The following is a 21,185-nucleotide window of genomic DNA, read 5'->3' as shown; positions in this document are numbered from 1 at the left end:
ATGTGGTCATCACTGTCAAGTCATCCATAAAAGCTCTTATGGGGGGCTGCCGGGTCCCAGATCTTGATTTTGGCCCTCTGCATTCAACCTCCGCAGACTTGACAATCATGTTCATTGCCAAGGAGAAGAGTGACACTGAGATTGTACAACCAGTGATTATGCCCTTCTCCAGGCGGTGCCAGGCAGATGTTACTTGGCTTGAGGAGACTCTTGCTTCGAAGTTGTTGTAGTAGTCCATGATGAGGTTACAGATTTTCCCAGGAACATGGTGTCTTGTCAGTGCTATTTCAACAAGTTTGTGCGGGATAGATCCGTAGGCGTTGGTTAAGTCAAGCCAGAGAGTTGCCAAATCTCCTTTGTTCTCCCTTGCCTCCCGGATCAACTGTGTCACCACTCCTGTATGCTCCAGGCACCCAGGCACTCCAGGTACTCCCCCCTTCTGGACAGAGGTGTCTATGTAGGCATTCTTCAAGAGGAACTCGGTAAGTCGTTGGGACAGGATCTTAAAGAAAATCTTGCTCTCAACGCTGAGCAGCGAGATTATACGAAACTGCTCGATGTTGCTGGAGTTCTCTTCTTTCGGGATCCAGACGCCCTCCGCGTATCTCCACTGAGCAGAGACTTTCCCTCTCCGCCAAATCACCTTCAAGATCTTCCACAGACGCTTGAGGAGCCGTGGACACTGCTTGTAGACCTTGTAGGGTACACCGCTGGGGCCGGGGACAGAACCAGATCTAGCAGCTTTCACAACTTCCTTAACCTCTAAAAGGGTGGGTTCATCACTGTTGAATTGGGACACTGGATCTGCTGGAGTCACCAGTGCCTCAGAAGGGCCAAGCTCTTGATCTCTTGAAGAGTCACTGAAGGTGGCATTGAGATGATGGTCAATCTCTTCTACAGGGCAAGCGAGGTGACCACTTCGCTTCTGGCCCAAAAGCCTCTTAGTGAAGGTGAAGGGGTTGCCTATGAAGGCGCTTCGCTTCCGTGCCTTTTCCTTTCCCCTCCTTCGGTGCCATTCGGCCCTCCTCAACGTGATGAGCTTCTTTCTTACGATGTTAGTGAGTTCTGACAGAGGAGTTCTCTCCTCTTCCTTGGCTGCCTTAAACTGGCGTCTTAAGGATTTGAGTTCTTGCCTCAACTCGCTTATCTTGACTTCGCGCCGATTGAGTTTTGCTGGGTTTCTAGCTGCTCCTTGCTTCTGTTCCACTCCAAAACGCTCACCTCCTATGCTCATTATGAGGGAGCACATGGTTTGAAGTTTCTGGTCAGCGTCACCCTTCGAAATGGATTCCAGGGCTTCATCTACGTCCTCATCCAGCTTGGTCCACTCCTTGCTGTTAGCGACAGGCCACTTTACCCGGCGGTGTTCCGATTTTCTGCTTGGTGGGGGGAAACGTGTTGCTTGGAGGTTCCGGGTACTGTGGGGAGACTCCGGACCTGGCTCCTCCTCCGTCTGACCAGGTTCTGCAGCAGGCACAACAGGAACTGTTGCATCTGCTGCCGTTTCTGAGCGTCGCTTCACTTGTTCCCTCCCAAGGCAGGCCATCTTAGTCTGGTGGATCTTCAGACCTCTCGAGTTCTTGCAGACCTTGCCACATATGCAGACTGCGCTCGTAATCCGTTGTCCATTTGCTTGGGTCATAACCATTAAATCCGTCCTGTTGGGATGCTCATCCTCCCCCCCTCTCGGGCATCCCTGGGGGTATTTTCCTGTAGGGTTCTTCGTAGCAAGATTTGGGTGCCCCCTCGCGGGAGCTGTAGGTCAGGGGGCTGGCCTTCCCTACCCCGGTTGCCGTCTCTCCGGGCTGTCCACTGTCTCTCCAGTTGTCACCACTCTTTTCGTGGACGTCATCCAGCCTTTCCTGGAGGTCACTGGCTCAGCCAGATGTGATAGAACTTGAATACACCTCACGGTGATGCTTGGACACGTCATCAGTGATAAACCCGGGGTCATAGGGTGTTTCGGGTCTTTAATCATCAGACACCCTCGCCCGGGCGACCCAGCCGGGGGTGATCAGACCCCGGCCTGTGTCCAAGTAGCGCACCACGGATCCCCCCTACGGATCCACAGCCACCGGGAGGCCTTTTCTGCGGCCTCTAGGATGTTCTTGGTGGCTTTTCTCGACTGCAGTCCTCTAATGCCAAGGATTCTGAACACACGCTGTAGTGAGTGACCAGCAAAACCTCTGCACCCAATCTCGACTGGTTCACAGCGGGCTCTCCAGCCGTTACTCCGACACTCTACAGTGAGCTCAGCGTATTTGGCCCTCTTTCGCTCATTTGCTTCGTCAATTCGCTCCTCCCAGGGAACAGTCAGCTCCAGTAGCACCACTTGCTTGGATGACTCCGATGTTAACACCATGTCTGGGCGGAGTGACGTGGAAGCGATATTGGCCGGGAACTTGAGTTGCCTTCCCAGGTCAACATGGAGCTGCCAGTCACGAGCGGTGGCCAGGAGCCCTCCTGAGAAGTTGGGCTGGCGGCTTGCCTTCTGTCCTGCTCTGATGAATATATATATATATATATATATATATATATATATATATATATATATATATATATATATATATATATATATATATATATATATATATATATATATATATATATATATATATATATATATATATATATATATTTATCAAAATGGCCCCTGGATACTTAGACTTTTTAGTAGGCAGCCTTTGGTGAAAAATGTTTGGACACCCCTAAACCATACAGTCAGAGATGTATACAATTAAAAAGTACCGTATATCATTTTGCTATATTATAAAAAGGTGCAGTAATGCAATATTTTTGTAATAGCGGCGTTTCATAGCATTCGCATACTGGCTATTCATAGATTGTGTAAGTGTATGTAATGTGGAAAATGCATATTATTGCCATTGTTCATTTTTATTCATTTTTGAGTGGTTGTAGCACTGAATGACTAGTACTACTGTAGGTGCTCCACTCTAAAAAGCCTGCTAATTTTTTTTCTGGATTTGTATTGGCACTGGGTTTTAATTATCATCACACCTCCGATTTAAGACCAATCTAGCGCCTCTTAGTGAGCCGCCAGAAATATCTGTTTTTCATATGTGGTCCGTATGGGCTGCAGCGGTACTAGGTTGTAATACACCTTTCCGCCACTGGTGGCAGTAATGACAATCTCAAAACAAACACAAGAAGTCTGTTGCTAGAGTCATAGAAAAGTTTCTTATGTGTAAAAATTATGACTAAAATGTTGAAGCTTTATTTTCATTTGCACTTTAATTTTATTGACAGTTTATTCAAAAACATTAAATGTTATTTAGTTTATTTATACTAGCACAACATAATTGTATTTTTTTTTTTTTAAATTTTCCATCAGTTATTTATGAGTCTTCTTATGCAGTATATTTGGTTAGTTCTTATTTTTCTATTCAGCCAGATCTAACACTAAAGTTTGTGTTAAATAAATAATATTTGTGATTAACACATGGTTTTTTAATAATTTGACAAGGTTTTAAACTGTAAGTAGGTTATATAAAATTATTAAATATAATTAAAATCAAGAGTAAGATTACTAATTCAGTGTAAATATTTGGGTCGGACCAGAGTCCCTTTGTAGAACTGTAGCCCCAAGGTCAAAAGGGTTAAGAACCCCTGGTCTTGGGTGTACCCCGTCAATTGGGATAGGCGCCAGCTTACCCGCCACACTAATGAGGATAAGCGGTGTAAAAATGGACGTCGAACTTGAAAAACAACATAGGGCAGTCATAATATTCAACACAATATTACAAAAGCTTCTAATGATTTCAACCATTAAACAAAGACATAAAACATATAGTCTGCTGACTGACAAAAGTACAACAACCAAGGCTCACTTTTATTAAGGTTTTTTTTAGGTTTCCCAATTCCCGCACTCATATTAAATGCATTAAATGAAATCCCTCCTCAGGGTGTAAAGATAATTTTGCCTCTGGAATAATTGACCACTCATTTATGGAAACAGATCCTTACTTTTTAAAAGCAAAACTCTAAATGTTAGTTACTTGTCACATTCAACATTCTATTAAAATGTTACTGTAACATACTAATTGAAAATACACTGTCATTGTTAAATAAAATCATACTTTTGATGGTCTTTTTGTGAATAGGACACACTCATTTAATTCTTGGGTCTGTCTTCGGACAGGACGTTGAGTAACGACAATGGCAAAGGCAATGTCTCAAAGCAGACGGTTTGAGACCGTTAACAGGACACTCCAATGTTCACTAGGTTCAAGTCTGTCATTGACCACTGATAAGCATGATTCAGTGTGAAGGGCACGTGTACAGCAGATGAGGCATTGACCTATGTCGGAGGCATTTATCACATACCAAGGCATACTGTTTATGCTGTTCTTCATTGTAAAAGTAGAATAAACTCCAAAGAAACTGCTGATTGTTTTTTCATCATCAGCAAAGCAGTAATTTATAGAGATTGCTGGCCCCATGTTGATTCATGTTGGTGCAGTGAATTACAAAACAGCTCATAAAAACACTTTGGTGCATAACTTCCTGTCAGCAGTGCCATTCTCCTCCCCTTGGTGCATGATTTCTCTTGAAAGTATTTCCCCTGAATTGACATTTGTACTTACTTTAGAGTCTGTATGGAGTCACTGGAGCAGGCCAGACTGGTTGCATTAGGAATCAGGTTCAGATCTGTTTGAAGATATACCAAAACAATATAGTGCATTAAGTTGATTTAACAAAGCAATGTAGTTTTGCCATCAATTAGCTCAGGCTGCTGCTGCTACTGAAGTGATAATAAGTTGGATACCAATTGTGTACCTGTTCAAATGACAATTATGAACAACAATTCACCGAAACCGATATCAGAGTCCAAACTAACGTTCACTTATAAATAGAAGTTGTTTAGCTGTTTAGTAAAACATGTACACAACCATCTTTCGAATGTTCACTTTTTGCTGAAGCTAACGTTAGCTTGCCCTTAGCCCTGTTAGACTAGCCCCACTGTGCTTAGTTTAGCTAGCATGTCAGTTGCTAGCTGAACCTTCATCTTTCTGAATAGTTAATCCACACATTTCACCTTGGTAAAACACAGGAATGTAACAATGAAAATGAAGACCCGGCAAAAGAAAATCATTGGTAATGTTGGTGTGTTACAAAGGTTTACAAGTTCGGGTATGACAGAGCAGCAAAAGGCAGGTCTTTGATGTCCGGCTCACCTGCACCGTTGAATCGAGTGTTTCCTCTAGTTGTTGAAACCGGAAGAAAAGCACCAATATAGCCATATATATCGATTTTTGCTCCACGTTTTTTTGTAAATTTAATTTGGTGATAGTTCCTAACAAGTTTTCGCCACTTGAGTTTTACATTATTTATTTCAAACCTAACATTTACTTTAGCTCGATGTATACTCGCCAGCAGATTCGAGCCCCGGCAAGACACAAGTGCTCGACAAGGCGGGTTATACACGTTTAGTCGTTTGGGGGCCCAAGGCAAAACTAGTAATTGGGGCCTCCACATAACAAAAACAACATAGCAATTATACCTTGTTGTTACAAACTGCAATGCGAGCTGCACATTAAAGTTTGGCGAGCCGTGCAACAATGAGTGTCAACGATCCCAGCACTTTAACTGTAATTGATAGGAACATTAATCAACATTTAATGAAGTGTAAGCCATTTACAGAGATCATTATTTTGTTAGCGCAGTTAGATTGGACATTATTATTGTTAAAGGGGAACTGCACTTTTTTTGTAATTTTGCATATTGTTCACAATCATTATGAAAAACGTGACGACGGATGGATTTTTTTAAATGCATTCTAAATATTAAATAAGTGAAATAAAGGTCTGCTTACAATGGGGCCAATGGGAGCTCCACTATTTTGCCCATAAAAGCAGATAAATAACCATTTATAGAGGGCCAACAATACTCCTTTTACATTTTGTGATTGGAATTTTAACAAAATATTAGTGATAAATGTTATTACAAGCGCTAACACAGACAAACTCTTTATAGCGGCGACGTGATCACTTCTTGTGTGCCGGCCGATGTTTACATCATCGAGTGGTCTGCAGCTTTCTCGTTTCCCTCATCCCTGTAAGTTTATTGTACAAACCCCGTTTCCATATGAGTTGGGAAATTGTGTTAGATGTAAATATAAACGGAATACAATGATTTGCAAATCATTTTCAACCCATATTCAATTGAATGCACTACAAAGACAAGATATTTGATGTTCAAACTCTTAAACTTTATTTTTTTTTGCAAATAATAATTAACTTAGAATTTCGTGGCTGCAACACGTGCCAAAGTAGTTGGGAAAGGGCATGTTCACCACTGTGTTACATGGCCTTTCCTTTTAACAACCCTCAGTAAACGTTTGGGAACTGAGGAGACACATTTTTTAAGCTTCTCAGGTGGAATTCTTTCCCATTCTTGCTTGATGTACAGCTTAAGTTGTTCAACAGTCCGGGGGTCTCCGTTGTGGTATTTTAGGCTTCATAATGCGCCACACATTTTCAATGGGAGACAGGTCTGGACTACAGGCAGGCAAGCCGCACTCTTTTACTATGAAGCCACGTTGATGTAACACGTGGCTTGGCATTGTCTTGCTGAAATAAGCAGGGGCGTCCATGGTAACGTTGCTTGGATGGCAACATATGTTGCTCCAAAACCTTTATGTACCTTTCAGCATTAATGGCGCCTTCACAGATGTGTAAGTTACCCATGTATTGGGCACTAATACACCCCCATACCATCACAGATGCTGGCTTTTCAACTTTGCACCTATAACAATCCGGATGGTTCTTTTCCTCTTTGGTCCGGAGGACACGACGTCCACAGTTTCCAAAAACAATTGGAAAGTCAGACCACAGAACACTTTTCCACTTTGTATCAGTCCATCTTAGATGAGCTCAGGCCCAGCCAAGCCGACGGCGTTTCTGGGTGTTGTTGATAAATGGTTTCCGCCTTGCATAGGAGAGTTTTAACTTGCACTTACAGATGTAGCGACCAACTGTAATTACTGGCAGTGGGTTTCTGAAGTGTTCCTGAGCTCATGTGGTGATATCGTTTACACACTGATGTCGCTTGTTGATGCAGTACAGCCTGAGGGATTGAAGGTCACGGGCTTAGCTGCTTACGTGCAGTGATTTCTCCAGATTCTCTGAACCCTTTGATGATATTACGGACCGTAGATGGTGAAATCCATAAATTCCTTGCAATAGCTGGTTGAGAAAGGTTTTTCTTAAACTGTTCAACAATTTGCTCACGCATTTGTTGACAAAGTGGTGACCCTCGCCCCATCCTTGTTTGTGAATGACTGAGCATTTCATGGAATCTACATTTATACCCAATCATGGCACCCACCTGTTCCCAATTTTCCTTTTCACCTGAGGGATGTTCCAAATAAGTGTTTGATGAGCATTCCTCAACTTTATCATTATTTATTTCCACCTTTCCAAACTTCATTGTCACGTGTTGCTGGCATCAAATTCTAAAGTTAATGATTATTTGCAAAAAAAAAAAAGTTTATCAGTTTGAACATTAAATATGTTGTCTTTGTAGCACATTCAACTGAATATGGGTTGAAAATGATTTGCAAATCATTGTATTCCGTTTATATTTACATCTAACACAATTTCCCAACTCATATGGAAACGGGGTTTGTAGATCATAAATCATGCATCTCACCTGGACAGAAAGTGGCTGGTGAAATAATCTGACAAATTGGGACACTTTCCAACCGCCACTTAGGACCTGGAACTGGCGATAACGAAACAAAACACGCTTGTTCCCCCCTACCCCCGCACCCCGTTTCTTCCAGAGGATTATGAGACATTTTTCCTCTAAATGGGAGTATATGAAATCTTAGCAGTCGTCATCCTAATGACAGCGGACCTTGCACAATAAGTGATGTTTTTTTATGTTTTTGGCTCTCATAAAGTCTGTAGTGATCACAAATCAGTGATGAAGAAAAAAAAGAAATTATTGCATTGGTATGCCTAAAATGATGGTATAAATGTGCTTGTTACCACATTAAATATATACTTACATGTATATAAAAGCCTAATGGAGTTGTTTGGGTGGTTTTTAGGGTCTCTATAGGCAGAATTGAATGGCTCCCATTGTAAGCGGACTTTTCATTGAATGTATTTAAAATTTGGAATGCATTAAGAAAAAAATACATCCGTCGTCATGTTTTTCATAATGATTGTGAACGATAGGCAAAATTCCAAAAAAAGTGCAGTTCCCCTTTAAGGCCGAAAGTGTGGGGAAAAAGATAGCTTGACGGTGGCCATGTTTGAACGAGAGATTGTTTTTTATGTGATTTTTTTGGGGCCCCTAAAAATCTTTGGGTGAGGCAACTGCCTGATCATAAGGCGCACTGCCAATGAGCGGGTCTATTCAGGTCTATTTTCATATAAGAAGGCGCAACGGATTATAAGGCGCATTGAAGGGGACATATTATGATTTTTTTTCTCTACATTTAAAACACTTCCTTGTGGTGCACATAACATGAAATGGTGGTACATTGGTCAAAGTGTTGAATAGTTTCTGTTTAACAGACCATCCTCAAGCCGCTTTCTGACCGTGTCTTGAGAATGCGCCGTTTTGTGGGTGTTCTTATTTACGTGGCTCCACTTTGACAGCATCTTCTCCCCATCATCTTTGTTGAATTGGGAGTTTTTAGCGCTTCCATAGCAAGTCTACAGACAGATATAAGTTAAAACTGTACGCTACTTTATATTATTAATGGCAACAGCGGAGGATGAATTTACACACCATAATAATACCCGTATGTTGAAGCACAGTATATCTGACTACGGTAGCCTTAATGTTCTGTGTTCCATCAAGCGGTGCGACTTCGTAGCTTAGCAAAGTTGTACTCAACCACTTTGACAGTTTTATGAGCGCCATGTGTAATGTTATTTATTCTCAAATAAATATAAAAGTTTTAGTGTTGCCTGCTTATGGGTACTTGCTAGCGTCATTTATTGAACAGTCGTCAACTTGCCGTCCACACATATCTTATGTTTGACTTCTATCACTTATCATTACACCATGTACCAAATAAAATTGCTTCGAGGTTGGTAAGCACAACCAGAAATAATACATACATAAGGCGCACTGTCGATTTTTGAAAAAATTAAAGTATTTTAAGAGTACCTTATGGTCCGCAAAATATGATACTTTTACTGGGCTCTGTATCGAGGATGTCGTTGTGGCTTGTGCAGCCCTTTGAGACACTTGTGATTTAGGGCTATATAAATAAACATTGATTGATTGATTGACTTGAATACATCGTTTTAGTAGTCTTTCCTTCTCAGCTTTTTAGATACAGCTCTTATAGAAGATCAAGATAAAAGGAAGCACATTATTTTTACATTGTGTTTTTGTTTTTCATCGATTCCTTTTTAGCATCGTACCTTCCTAAGCCCTGTGCCCAAAAGTATGAATTTGTATACATCGACGCCAAAGGGGAAGTTTGCTCCCGCAGCTCTGAATTCACATTCTGCGCACCAAAGCCCCTGGAGGATCTGGTGACCCTTGAGGAGGAGCCACACGGGGAGGATGAAGGCACAGATATGCTGCTGGTTATACCCAGGGCTGAACTGTTGCAGGTAGCAATGACAGTGTTCCATTGCTGAGTAGGTTGATAGGTTATTGAGCAACAATTTATTTTGTGTCTCTTCAGAGCCGATTGCAGGAATGTCTGCGGGAGCGAACTGAGCTGCTGCAAATCCAGGAGGCGGCATGCAGGCAAAGGGACGAAGTGAGGGCAGACTTCAACAGAGCGCGGGAGGCCTGGCTTCGACTACGCAAAGAGCTGAAGAACGACATCAGCAGGCATCAGGAAGAGCTGAAAAGAAGCCAGGACAACATTGAGGAGATGGAGAGGAAGCAGAAGGTACAAATAAGTGAGATATATAAAGCGAATATGATTCAATGCATTCAAATTAAACGATGTCCTAAAACAGGGGTGGGCAATCAATTTTTACCGGGGGCCGCATGAGCAACCTGAGCACTGCTGGAGGGCCACACAGACAATATTTCAATTAAATTTTGCTGAAATTGTTTTTGATATACCGTAAGATAAATAATAATAATAATAATAATAATAATTGAATTTAACCTAACTTAACTTTATACAAAAGCAGATTGCTTTTGATTAAATTTATTTCTAACACTGTCTTACACAACACTTCCTGATGTATAATACAATGCAAAAATGTCAATTTCTGTCACTTTATCTTGCATCCTCTTTAAAAGTCCAACATTTTTCCCCGTCAAATTTGGACAACCATCTGTTGTCACACCTGCCAGTTTGTCCCATTTCAGTCCTAACATATCCAAACACACATTTACAGTACCTATGTGAACAAGTCATTACCTGTGGTTGTCTCTTTAATTGACTGCATGGCTGCCAGCTTCTCCGTGATTTGAAAGTCTGCAGTTATCCCACGTAAGAAGATGAGCAGCTGGGCGGTGTTACGTACATCGCAGCTCTCATCCAAAGCCAGCGAAAAACAGTCAAAGTCGGCCGTTCTGTTCTTCAGCTGAAGCTCCAAGTTTCCAGCGATGGTCTCAACCCGCCTCGTTACAGTGCGTCTGGAGAGTGACACGTTCTCAAATGCGCCCCTCTTCTCCGGCATATCAGCGCAACCGAGTCCAATAAGCACTCCTTAATAAACTCTCCGTCACAAAACGCCTTACTTTTTCAGGCGATTTTGTGAGAAATGACGAAACTTGTCCTGATGGCTGCATCTCTAGGGGTGGGAAAATTGGCAAAAAATCCTTGTTGGGTTTGCAGTTTTACCATCAACGCATCAGCCTCCTTTGCGCGCGCTTCATCAGACAGATTCCGGTATTTTTCCTCGTGCTTCGTCGTGTAGTGGCGATTCAAATTATATTCTTTAAACACAGCAACCTGTGTACCACAAATTAAGCACACGGCTTTACCTTTAATTTCTGTAAAGAAATACTTGGCAGTCCATGTCTTGTTGAAAATACAGCATTCGTCATCAACTTTTCTCTTTTTAGCGTCTCGGGGATAACCGGGCATCACTTGTTGCTGTGCACCTTCACTCACAGGTTACACATGGACATACGCCCGTAAATAACACTTTTCAAAATAAAAGCAGCACAGTTGTATTGCACGCACGACATAGATGTTTTTTTAAATTTATTTTGTAATTTGTGATTGCCGCTGTTCACATTCACTCACAATCGTGCATGAGCATATGTCCACACGGAAGTAATACAAATAACGCTTTTCAAAACAAAAGCAGCACCGTTGTATTGCACACTCGACATAGATACTTTTTAAAATGTATTTTGTAATTCATGATTGGCCTCACGCGGGCCGGACAGGGACGCACAAAGGGCCGGATGTGGCCCGCGGGCCGCCGGATGCCCAGGTCTGTCCTACAACTTAACATTAGTCAGAATTTTTGTATTATATTATTACTTGTGTGTGTGGCGAGATACGTCAATATAAATGGCCTTGTCTGCTGTATGTCCTGCTTTTGCTGCCCGGGGTCTCTTAGGAGGAAATGACTTTGGTAGAATGGCTGACACAAGAGAATAGTGCTTTATTGGAAGTGAAAGAGGCCAACCAAGTGCGAATTAGAGAACTGGAGGAGGACATCAAAACTCTGACACAGAGAGCCGTGGAGCGAGAGATAGAGCTGGAAAGGTTTGTCACAGTTGTTCTTTCTCACTTTGTTGTTTATTTGCTTCTTAAGTCCTTTTAATTGTGTGCAGGATGAAGGAAAGAGCAAAAAAAGCCACAGCCTTGCAGAAAGAAGAAGAGAGTGACAAAAAGACACTGCAGGTGAGATGCCTACATGAACTGCTTGCTTTCTCCACTCGTTTCTCACTCTTCTTATTTGTGTTGCTTGATCAGACTTTTCTGGAACAGAACGAGGGAGACCTCCGAAGTTTGTCCAAGGAGTTCCAGAGCCTGAGGAACTCGCTGGCCCAGAGAGACACCTGTGTGGTGCAGCTCCAAAACACCATCAGCACCCTAACGCAGAAACTCACCGCAGCCCACAGGAAAGAGGTCTGTGGAAATCAAATTTGAAAAAAGAAAAAGTATACGTGTAGCACCCGTACGGCCCCTCTATATATTAGCTAGATGAGAGTAGTGGGTGCTTGGGTTCTTTGTGGATAAAGGATAGGCTGAGTTTGAGTTTATTTCGAACATGTATGCATACAACATGATACATCACAATTTCCAGTTTCTCTTTTCAACATGTTCGAAAAGGAGTAGGAAGAAGCACAGCTTATTTAATCCTACCCCTTTTCTTTTACATAACAGTTGCTAAAACATTTGTTCACTTCCTGTTCTCAATTTATTCACAATATACTCCATAAGTAATCACAATAAAAATAAATAAATAAATGAATAATACTCGGTGAAGTAAGTTACATTTCATATGGTGAGATGAGTAAGATTATTTTGAAAATGAACGGATGGATGGATGAAATAAATTCAGAATGTTTATCATGGTTGTTCTTCTTTGTACTTTGTCAACACTTTAAATTTTAAGAGTTTCTTGAAGTGGATCATATTAGTACATTGTTTGATTGCTTTGCTTAATCCATTCCATAATTTAATTCCACATACAGATATACTGAAGGTCTTAAGTGTTGTACGTGCATACAAATGTTTTTAAATTACATTTTTCTGTAAGATTATATTCCTCCTCTTTTTTTTAGAAGAATTGTTGTACATTCTTGGATAGCAGATTATAGTTTGCTTTGTGTATAATTTTAGCTGTTTGCAAATTCACTATGTCGTGGAATTTCAGTGTTTTTGATTCAATAAATAAAGGGTTTGTATGTTCTCTATATCCAACATTTTGTATTATTCTAACTGATCTTTTTTGTAACACCGTTAATGAATGAAGTGTACTTTTGTAGTTATTTCCCCACATTTCTACACAATAACTCAGATATGGTAACACTAGTGAGCAGTAGAGAATATGAAGTGATTTTTGGTCTAGAACATGTTTTGCTTTATTCATTATTGAAGTGTTTTTGCTACTTTATGTTGTATATTTTTTACATGAGATTTCCAGTTCAATTTATCATCTATCATTATACCTAGAAATTTGGTTTCATTTACTCTTTCAATTTCTATTCCATCTATATGTATTTGTGTTTGACATTCTCTTTTACTGTTACCAAATAGCATTATATTAGTTTTACTGAGATTCAAAGATAGTCTGTTTTAGTCAAACCATCTTTTTAATTTGTTCATTTCTTCTGTTATTATTTGTATTATCTTCTGTGTGTTCTCTCCTGAACAAAACGCAATTGTATCGTCCGCAAATAATAGTAACTTTAAATCTTTTGTTACTTTACAAATGTCATTTATATAGCGATTGAATAATTTTGGTCCTAGTATTGATCCCTGAGGTACACCACAGGATATATTTAGCATTGTAGATGTGTGTTCGCCTAGCTTCACGTATTGTTTCCTGTTCGTTAAATAACTTCTTATCCAGTTTAAGTCTAGCCCTCTGATGCCATATCGTTCTAGTTTTTTGATTAAAATATTGTGATTAATTGTGTCAAATGCTTTAGTTAGATCCATAAACAGAGCTGCGGCACATTTGTTACTCTCTATTGCATTGGTAATTTCTTCTCTAATTTCAGTTAAAGCCATCGAAGTTGAAACATTAGCTCTGTATCCATATTGGTTCTCTTCGAGTATTCTATTTTTGTTTGTGAAACTCTAATCTGTTATTGAACAGTTTTTCAATGATTTTAGAAAATTGTGGAAGTAAAGAAACAGGTCTATAATTTAAAGCTATTTTAATTTTGTTTGGAAATGTACCTGTTTGAAATGATAGGTTACTAATATACATTAATGGTCCTGAGATCTCTTCAATAACCTTTTTTATCGTTTCCATATCAATTCCATTACAATCAGTTGAAGTCTTAGATTTGCATTTTTTCACGATTTTAACTATTTCCTCCTGTGTCACATTACTGAGGAACATGGAGTTGGGATTTCGCTCGATGGTATCATTATAGTCCTCAATTGAAATTGGGTCTGGAATCCTTTCTTCCAATTTTGGTCCAATATTTACAAAGTAATTATTAAAGCTTTCAACTACTTCCTTTATTTTGTCATTATTTTTGTTTCCGTCTAAGAAGTATTGGGGGTAATCCCTGTTAGTGCCATTTTTATTAACGCTATTGAGGATGCCCCATGTTGCTCTCATAGTGTTTTTGTTCCTGTCCAATAATTCACTGTAATATTCTTTTCTACATGATCGTAGTATGTTTTGTTAGCTTGTTTTTATAATTTTTGTAAATATTTTCTGCCTCTGTAGTTCTTTTTGCTATACAGTACATTTTCTATATTGTGTATTCTTCTTATTACAAGCATTTTTTGATCCTTTTGTCATCCATGGTTGATTATTCTTTCTCTGCTTTCTACTGAGTTGTTTCCATGGACAATGTTTGTCATGAAGTATTATGAACTCGTTTAAGAAATGTTCATATGCTTCATCAACCTCTTTTTCATTGTACACATTGTCCCAATTTTGCTTTTCTAGCTCAATTTTAAAAGCAATCATCCTCTTCTCTGTGCAAAGTCTTCGAAATGTCCTTTTGTCTTCCATGTTCTTGTAGTTTCCATCATATATTGTGAAAACTGGCAGATGATCAATAACGTCGGTTATAAGTAGACCACTTGTAGTGTTGTTATCAAAATCATTGGTAAAAATATTTTCAGTAAGTGTGGCACAGTGTCCTGTGATTCTGCTTGGCTTTGTGATTTTAGGATATAAACTGATGCTGTACATTGTATCATCAATAGACTTTTGCTTGTTAGGGTTCAATAAGTCAATATTAAAGTCACCACATAAGAAAATTATTTTTTTACCATTGTCCATGTAATTTGCCTTGATCCATTCTTCAAATGTTTCTATACTTGACTTAGGTGATCTATATAGACAACTGATGAATATGTTTTTGCTTTTTTCCTGACATTTCAATGGTTATACATTCTAAGATATTATCTATAGCAAATTACATGCTTTTTACCGCTTTGTAGTTCAGGTTCTTCATCACGTACACAGCTACTCCTCCTCCATTTGTGTTGGTTCTGTTGATGTAGTGTAGTTCTTATCCTTCCAGATCAAAATCTATTCCTTTTTTATCATCAATCCATGTTTCTGTGACAGCGATCACTTTGAAGGGTTTGTTGATGTGTTCCAAAAAGTTCTTAATGTTGTTGTAATTTGCATACAAGCTTCTGCTATTAAAATGAATAATTGACAATTTGTTATCACATTTAATGTTGCTATTATATTGTTCATCTGTATAATAAAAACAATTATTACTGATGTGGGAGGAAAAATGTGTATCTGGATTTACCGGTATATCATTTTCCAAATCCTGGTTTTTGTGATCTTTGTTGCAGAAGATAGTTGCACCTGATAATTCCAAAATAATTATTTAAGAGACAGTCACAAATGTATATATCTTTTTAACATTTTTACAATGGGACTTAGAGGTACATTTTAGGAAAAAGCGAAGGCCATACTTATTGGGGAATGCCTGGCAATACCCAGTGCTACTTCCAATGCCACGAGATAACCTTCCCTTAGCCCTCAGGCCATAGAGTTATACAACAGAACAGTTAGTGTACAATGGCAACGAACAACAACATGTGTGTAAATAGTCTCTTTTTCCTCTCACAATATTGTGGTGGGCCCACTCACACACATTCATACAGTCACGTGTACTCATGGCTCCCTGATTTGAATGCATCATTGTAGGCCTGTTGTCGACGGACAAACTTTCAGAGTGCGTTGCAATGTCCTCCAGGAACTTTAAGTAATCCTTGGAACATTTTGTAATCCTGATGAAAGGTTCTGAGTGCGGCGAAATGTCGTGTGTGTCAAACTTCCAAGGCAAGGTGGCGACAAACTCCGTCAGTCAAGCTAGCATGTAGCACTAGCCACTCATAGCTGCGCCCAGACGAGTCTCCCTCGCGAATCTTTAATCCAAAACGTCCGTGTAGCTCAGCAGGCTTCCAGAACCTTCTACTAACAACTTTTCATGGTTAGTTTCTTGCTTGGTTTCGAACTAGAGTCTTTGTACTCAGATCTAACGCAACGCCAACGTCCTGTTGTCTTCGTCCTTTACACTTCTCCCTCGAAACTCTTCTACTTCCTTTTTCCCGGTCGCAAGTCCCACAGCCTCCCATCTACCTGCCGATCCCAATTGACATCTCGGAGTGACTAGGGTAAAACCCTATGAGATGCAAGGAAAACAATAATAGAGACATGTTCATCATCTTCAATACACTTTAAACACAATTCAAACCAAATAATGTCGCAAGTTTTCCTATGAAAACCATGTTACACCATAAACAACAGGAGTGAAATACTTTTATTTGTCTGCTTTTGGTATAATATCTTACATTTACTTATAAACAGGTATGTGTAGTTTACAAAGTATTTACAATTAATCCTGCATTATGAACATACCATTGATTTGTCATGTTATCGTTTTAATTTTTAACTCTTTACCCTAAATCAGCCAATGGAAGACAAGTGTTTTAGCTAATTGGTGAATAATGCAAGTCATCTTTGTTGTCAGGCGTTAAACGAAGCAACGCTGAGGGAGATGAGGAGCCTGCAGGAGCGCCTGGATGTGAGTGAGCGGACCGTGGACGGCCTGAAGAATGATTTAAGCACCATGGTCGCCCAAAAAGATCGTGGGCAGGCTGAACTACATCAAGCCCGACTTCAGGCCGCCCAGTTTACCTTGCAACTTGCAGATTCCAGTTTGGCGCTAAGAGAGGGGAGAGCGCAGTGGGCTCAGGAGAGGCAAAACCTGCAGGGCACCACAAAGGTATACACTGTATGGGCTCATTGCTGATCGCTCAAGATAATCTGCACAACACCATAGGCACAGTTGTGGTGTTAAGTGTCATGTCACCCTTGGCAGAAGAACCAAGAGAATTTGGAAAAACTCAGTGCAGAGATGCAGACAATGGAGGAGAGGCTGCAGGAGGAGAAGATGGATCGAGTGAAGCTGGAAGTAGAGCTTGGAAGAGAAAAGGATTGTAACCGGGTGAGAAAGACCACTAAGTGACCATGTTGTCAGTTGACACCATTAACAAGAACACTCACAGCATTTGTCACCTGTCAAATCGATGAATGAACAGCTATTTTCTACAATCTGAACTGGCAAAAGGGAGGATAATTCCTTCTGCATCTATGAAAAACCCTTCTACATCCACGATTGTAAAACAATTGTCGTAAATGCAAGATATGAAAATATAAATATTCTTTCAAGTAGGGGAAGCTCATTTTCATCTACTCTCTAAACACCAATACAGTCTCCAACAACAGATAAAAGATATAAAGATGGTAGATTTTCCAAAGAAAATGTCGCTCACAGGATGGTAAAATTCTACATAATCACACAGAACGAAACTTGAAAAATGCACTGGCAGTGGTTTATATTTCAAGACCGCCATTATTTTTGATGGCATAGTCAATATGTATGAACATTTAATGGGAACATATTTAAAATAATACATTAAGAATATATTGTTGATGTATTAAAAGCATGCAATTGAGACATCTGTAAGCGGTAATGAATGTGCAAAGATATACAATATAGTAGAGTTAGAGCTATTTCACTTAGACAAAATTAGTATAAAGCTGAGAAACAAGTCTGACCTGCCCTGTTTTTGTTATGCAGGTCCAGCTAAGTGAAACCCGCAGGGAGCTCCAAGAGCTGAAGACCACCTTGAGGGTTGCCCAAAAGGAGAAGGAGCACCTGCTTTCCGAGAAAAAAGTAACAAGTCATCCAGTTGCCACAGTTGTTGAATATCCTTAATGCACCGTTTATGTTCTCTTTGTAATCAGCTGATAAGCTCCAGAGGCTACTTAACGGCTTGTATGGATTAACAAATAAATAGTGGTTGTTTTTCCTCTTCTTGAGACTAGTACTCTCATTAAACTGCTACTTCATTCAACTGCAGTCATTATCAGTCTTAAATTTAGTCCAGGTAATAGTTGGTATCACTCTCAGGTTCCAAGTAGCAACATTATTGCTATTAATAAACTATTCAATTATTGAAGTGGGGCGATAACATACACCAGCATACTGTTCTTGCAAATGTCCCAGTTGTTGGGCATCTTTGGTCCGTTGTTGTCTTTTTAGCCGTTATCTTGCAATATAAAACGTTTATGGTGTAATATAAATCAGTGGTTTTCAGGGCAGTCACTGCTGCTGTTAAAGCGCCTGCACAGATTTGTTGTTACCTATCGCATTGGCCCAACACTCGCACGCCGTCAGCGGCCAATGTTTTTAAAACGAGTGTCCAGTTTATATAAACACTCATCATGTGCCGCAATGGCAGTCAGTCTGTGGCATATCATAAATCTCTCAAATAGAATAATGTTTTACGTATAGTAGTGGTTGTAAAGTCGTGTTTACATAACAGCAAATGTGGCGTGTGGGCATATTGTGTGTGGTATGTGTGTGTGTGTCCCCACTTTATGTGGCAGACATATGGGGGTTATGAGAGTGCTCGCTACTGAAGCTGTGATTATGGAAGTCCCAACCCGCCACGTGCAATGATGGCTGTATTTCCCACCGCAGGAGTTGATGGACTACATCTGTCAGTTGGAGCAGAAAATGGGAACAGCAGCCAGTGCCAAGTGGAGCGCTTCCTCCGCCGTTCCCACAGGTGAATGGAGCCACATTAATCTGCCCAGCACCCTGCAGATGGGAACAGTAAAAGTGTTAACTTTCATTCAACGACAACACTAAATAGCCTTCACAATGGCCTGTGTGTGGCTTGACTTGGGCAGCGTTCTATGATTGTGTTGTTGTTGTTGTTGTCTAGCATGTAGTGACGGCGCCTATTCAGACATGTCAGACGTGTCCGAGGATGACGACCCAGAGGCCTTGCAGTCCCACCGACCGACGAGACCTCTGGGAAACTACAGTCTGTGCGAGCAAGGACCGCCAAGCCTCCTGCTTCTCACTACTCCTCCGCCATCGCCCCTGGAGATGGAAAGGAGCACGGTGGTTATCAGCCAGCCGGCCCCTCTCGCCTTGCCACGGCAGCCTGGAGCCGACACACTGGCACACAGCTCTGATTCAGTGAGACTTGATAGCTGAACTATATGTGACACTGAAAATGCCGTATGCTGCCACACCTGCTTAAACACACTGGTTAAACACGGCCATTGGATCATTTCATAAAGACATCAACCCTCAGGAGCAATTAGACTGCTGCTATATAAGTCAGCTCAATGATGAAACCTATTTTTGTGTGTAGGAGGAAGAACCTGACTTACTTCAGGGTGGTAGAAGGCACGGCTCTGGAGAGGAAATGGCACTTTTGCTTCCTGATCACGCAGACACAGTGCTAAGGTACAATACACACACACACCAGTCTGTGAACATACAACCGCAAGTATTATATCAATAATGTGTTACAGCCAGTGTTGCCTAAATCCGCTCAGTATAAGCAACTTTAAGGTTGTTGTTTTTCCGAAAATTGCTTGCAAATTTTGTGAGCCGCGGGGTGCATTTTGGTGGGCTTGTTATTACAAGTGTGGTTGCTTATTTGGGCTTGCTTTTCTTTCCGACAAGAATGCAAAATTACGGGTGTGCGGTAGTTTATCTTTTTTGCACAATCTTTGCTGGTTATCACACCCCCGGTCGACTTGGCACGCCCTCAAATACACGCACGCAAATGACATGTGCAACTATGCCAGGACCCCAGACTGCAGGCAAACGAGTGACGAGACACGGTGAGAATTAGTGGAGAAACCTTCATGAAAAATATAATTTAAAAATTATATACATCCCGCAAAATGTCTCAAGGGTGTTCTGCTGATTTAGTGCGAGATATCTGCTCACAGGTTTAATTCGTCATGTAATAATAATTTTAAAAAACCGGGTAAGAGAAGACAAGTAATTTTTATCACAAAATATTTAAATAAATGTGTGTGTGTGTGTGTGTGTGTGTGTATATATATATATATATATATATATATATATATATATATATATATATATATATATATATATATATATATATATATATATATATAATTTTTATTTTTTTTCTAATCTGTTTTGTTCAGCCGCTCACTCAAATCATATTGTTGATGTAGATGCCCATATCTACTCTACAGATATACTTTTCGAATAATACATGTGGGATACTTCTCTTGTTGCCTTATTCGTGTTTGATTTTATTAAATGATTGGATATATTTAGTGTTTGGGGCAGATAAGAAGGAAAAAGCAAAGATTATGAAGACGAGGGGGACAAGATAACAACAAATAAATAACAGTATAATACAATACAGTACAGTATATATATATATGTACACGTATATATGTATATACATATATGTATATGTATATACATATATGTATACGTACATATGTATATACATATACAGTATATACATATATGTATATACTTATGTATGTATACAAATATGTGTGTTTATATGTATATATACATATGTGTGTGTATATATACATATGTGTGAAAAATGTGTACACATACATATACTGTACGTGTATATACACATATACGAATATATACACACATATGTACAATATATACGTGTATATATATATATATATATATATATATATATATATATATATATATATATATACACACACACATAGTATGTATATACATAATGTATATACTGTATACATATATGTATATATACATTATGTATAAATACATATATAAGGGTGTAATGGTACACAACAATTTCGGTGTTTTGTTTTTTTTTGGGGGGGGGGGGGTTTGTCATAAAAAAAATACAATCATGTGTGCTTACAGACTGTATTTCTGCAGACTGTATTGATATACACTACCGTTCAAAAGTTTGGGGTCACCCAAACAATTTTGTGCAATAGCCTTCATTTCTAAGAACAAGAATAGACTGTCGAGTTTCAGATGAAAGTTCTCTTTTTCTGGCCATTTTGAGCGTTTAATTGACCCCACAAATGTGATGCTCCAGAAACTCAATCTGCTCAAAGGAAGGTCAGTTTTGTAGCTTCTGTAACGAACTAAACTGTTTTCAGATGTGTGAACATGATTGCACAAGGCTTTTCTAATCATCAATTAGCCTTCTGAGCCAATGAGCAAACACATTATACCATTAGAACACTGGAGTG

At 39.8% G+C, this 21,185-nt stretch overlaps 1 protein-coding gene and 1 long non-coding RNA gene across 2 annotated transcripts in view; one reads left to right on the top strand and one right to left on the bottom strand.

The window, feature by feature from the left end:
• The window catches only part of LOC133653659 (uncharacterized), a 32,323-nt gene extending 27,105 nt beyond the window's left edge, over positions 1 to 5,218 (bottom strand). Inside the window, exons 1-2 of the long non-coding RNA XR_009826760.1 lie at positions 5,196 to 5,218; positions 4,605 to 4,668 (exon numbers count right to left, since the gene is read on the bottom strand). This is a non-coding gene — a long non-coding RNA (uncharacterized LOC133653659). The remainder of the gene's footprint in view (positions 1 to 4,604; positions 4,669 to 5,195) is intronic.
• calcoco1a (calcium binding and coiled-coil domain 1a) overlaps positions 1 to 21,185 on the top strand; it is a 49,629-nt gene that overhangs the window by 12,008 nt on the left and 16,436 nt on the right. Inside the window, exons 4-14 of the mRNA XM_062053192.1 lie at positions 9,400 to 9,602; positions 9,677 to 9,889; positions 11,529 to 11,677; positions 11,746 to 11,815; positions 11,888 to 12,043; positions 16,606 to 16,860; positions 16,957 to 17,082; positions 17,719 to 17,814; positions 18,625 to 18,712; positions 18,872 to 19,131; positions 19,310 to 19,404. Of these exons, the coding sequence (XP_061909176.1) occupies positions 9,400 to 9,602; positions 9,677 to 9,889; positions 11,529 to 11,677; positions 11,746 to 11,815; positions 11,888 to 12,043; positions 16,606 to 16,860; positions 16,957 to 17,082; positions 17,719 to 17,814; positions 18,625 to 18,712; positions 18,872 to 19,131; positions 19,310 to 19,404 (1,711 nt within the window). The remainder of the gene's footprint in view (positions 1 to 9,399; positions 9,603 to 9,676; positions 9,890 to 11,528; positions 11,678 to 11,745; positions 11,816 to 11,887; positions 12,044 to 16,605; positions 16,861 to 16,956; positions 17,083 to 17,718; positions 17,815 to 18,624; positions 18,713 to 18,871; positions 19,132 to 19,309; positions 19,405 to 21,185) is intronic.

The sequence above is a fragment of the Entelurus aequoreus genome, linkage group LG07, assembly GCF_033978785.1.
Source record: "Entelurus aequoreus isolate RoL-2023_Sb linkage group LG07, RoL_Eaeq_v1.1, whole genome shotgun sequence".
Taxonomy (NCBI): Eukaryota; Metazoa; Chordata; class Actinopteri; order Syngnathiformes; family Syngnathidae; genus Entelurus; species Entelurus aequoreus.
Note: the sequence above shows the minus strand (reverse complement) of the source record. Positions and strands in the feature narration are given on the sequence as shown.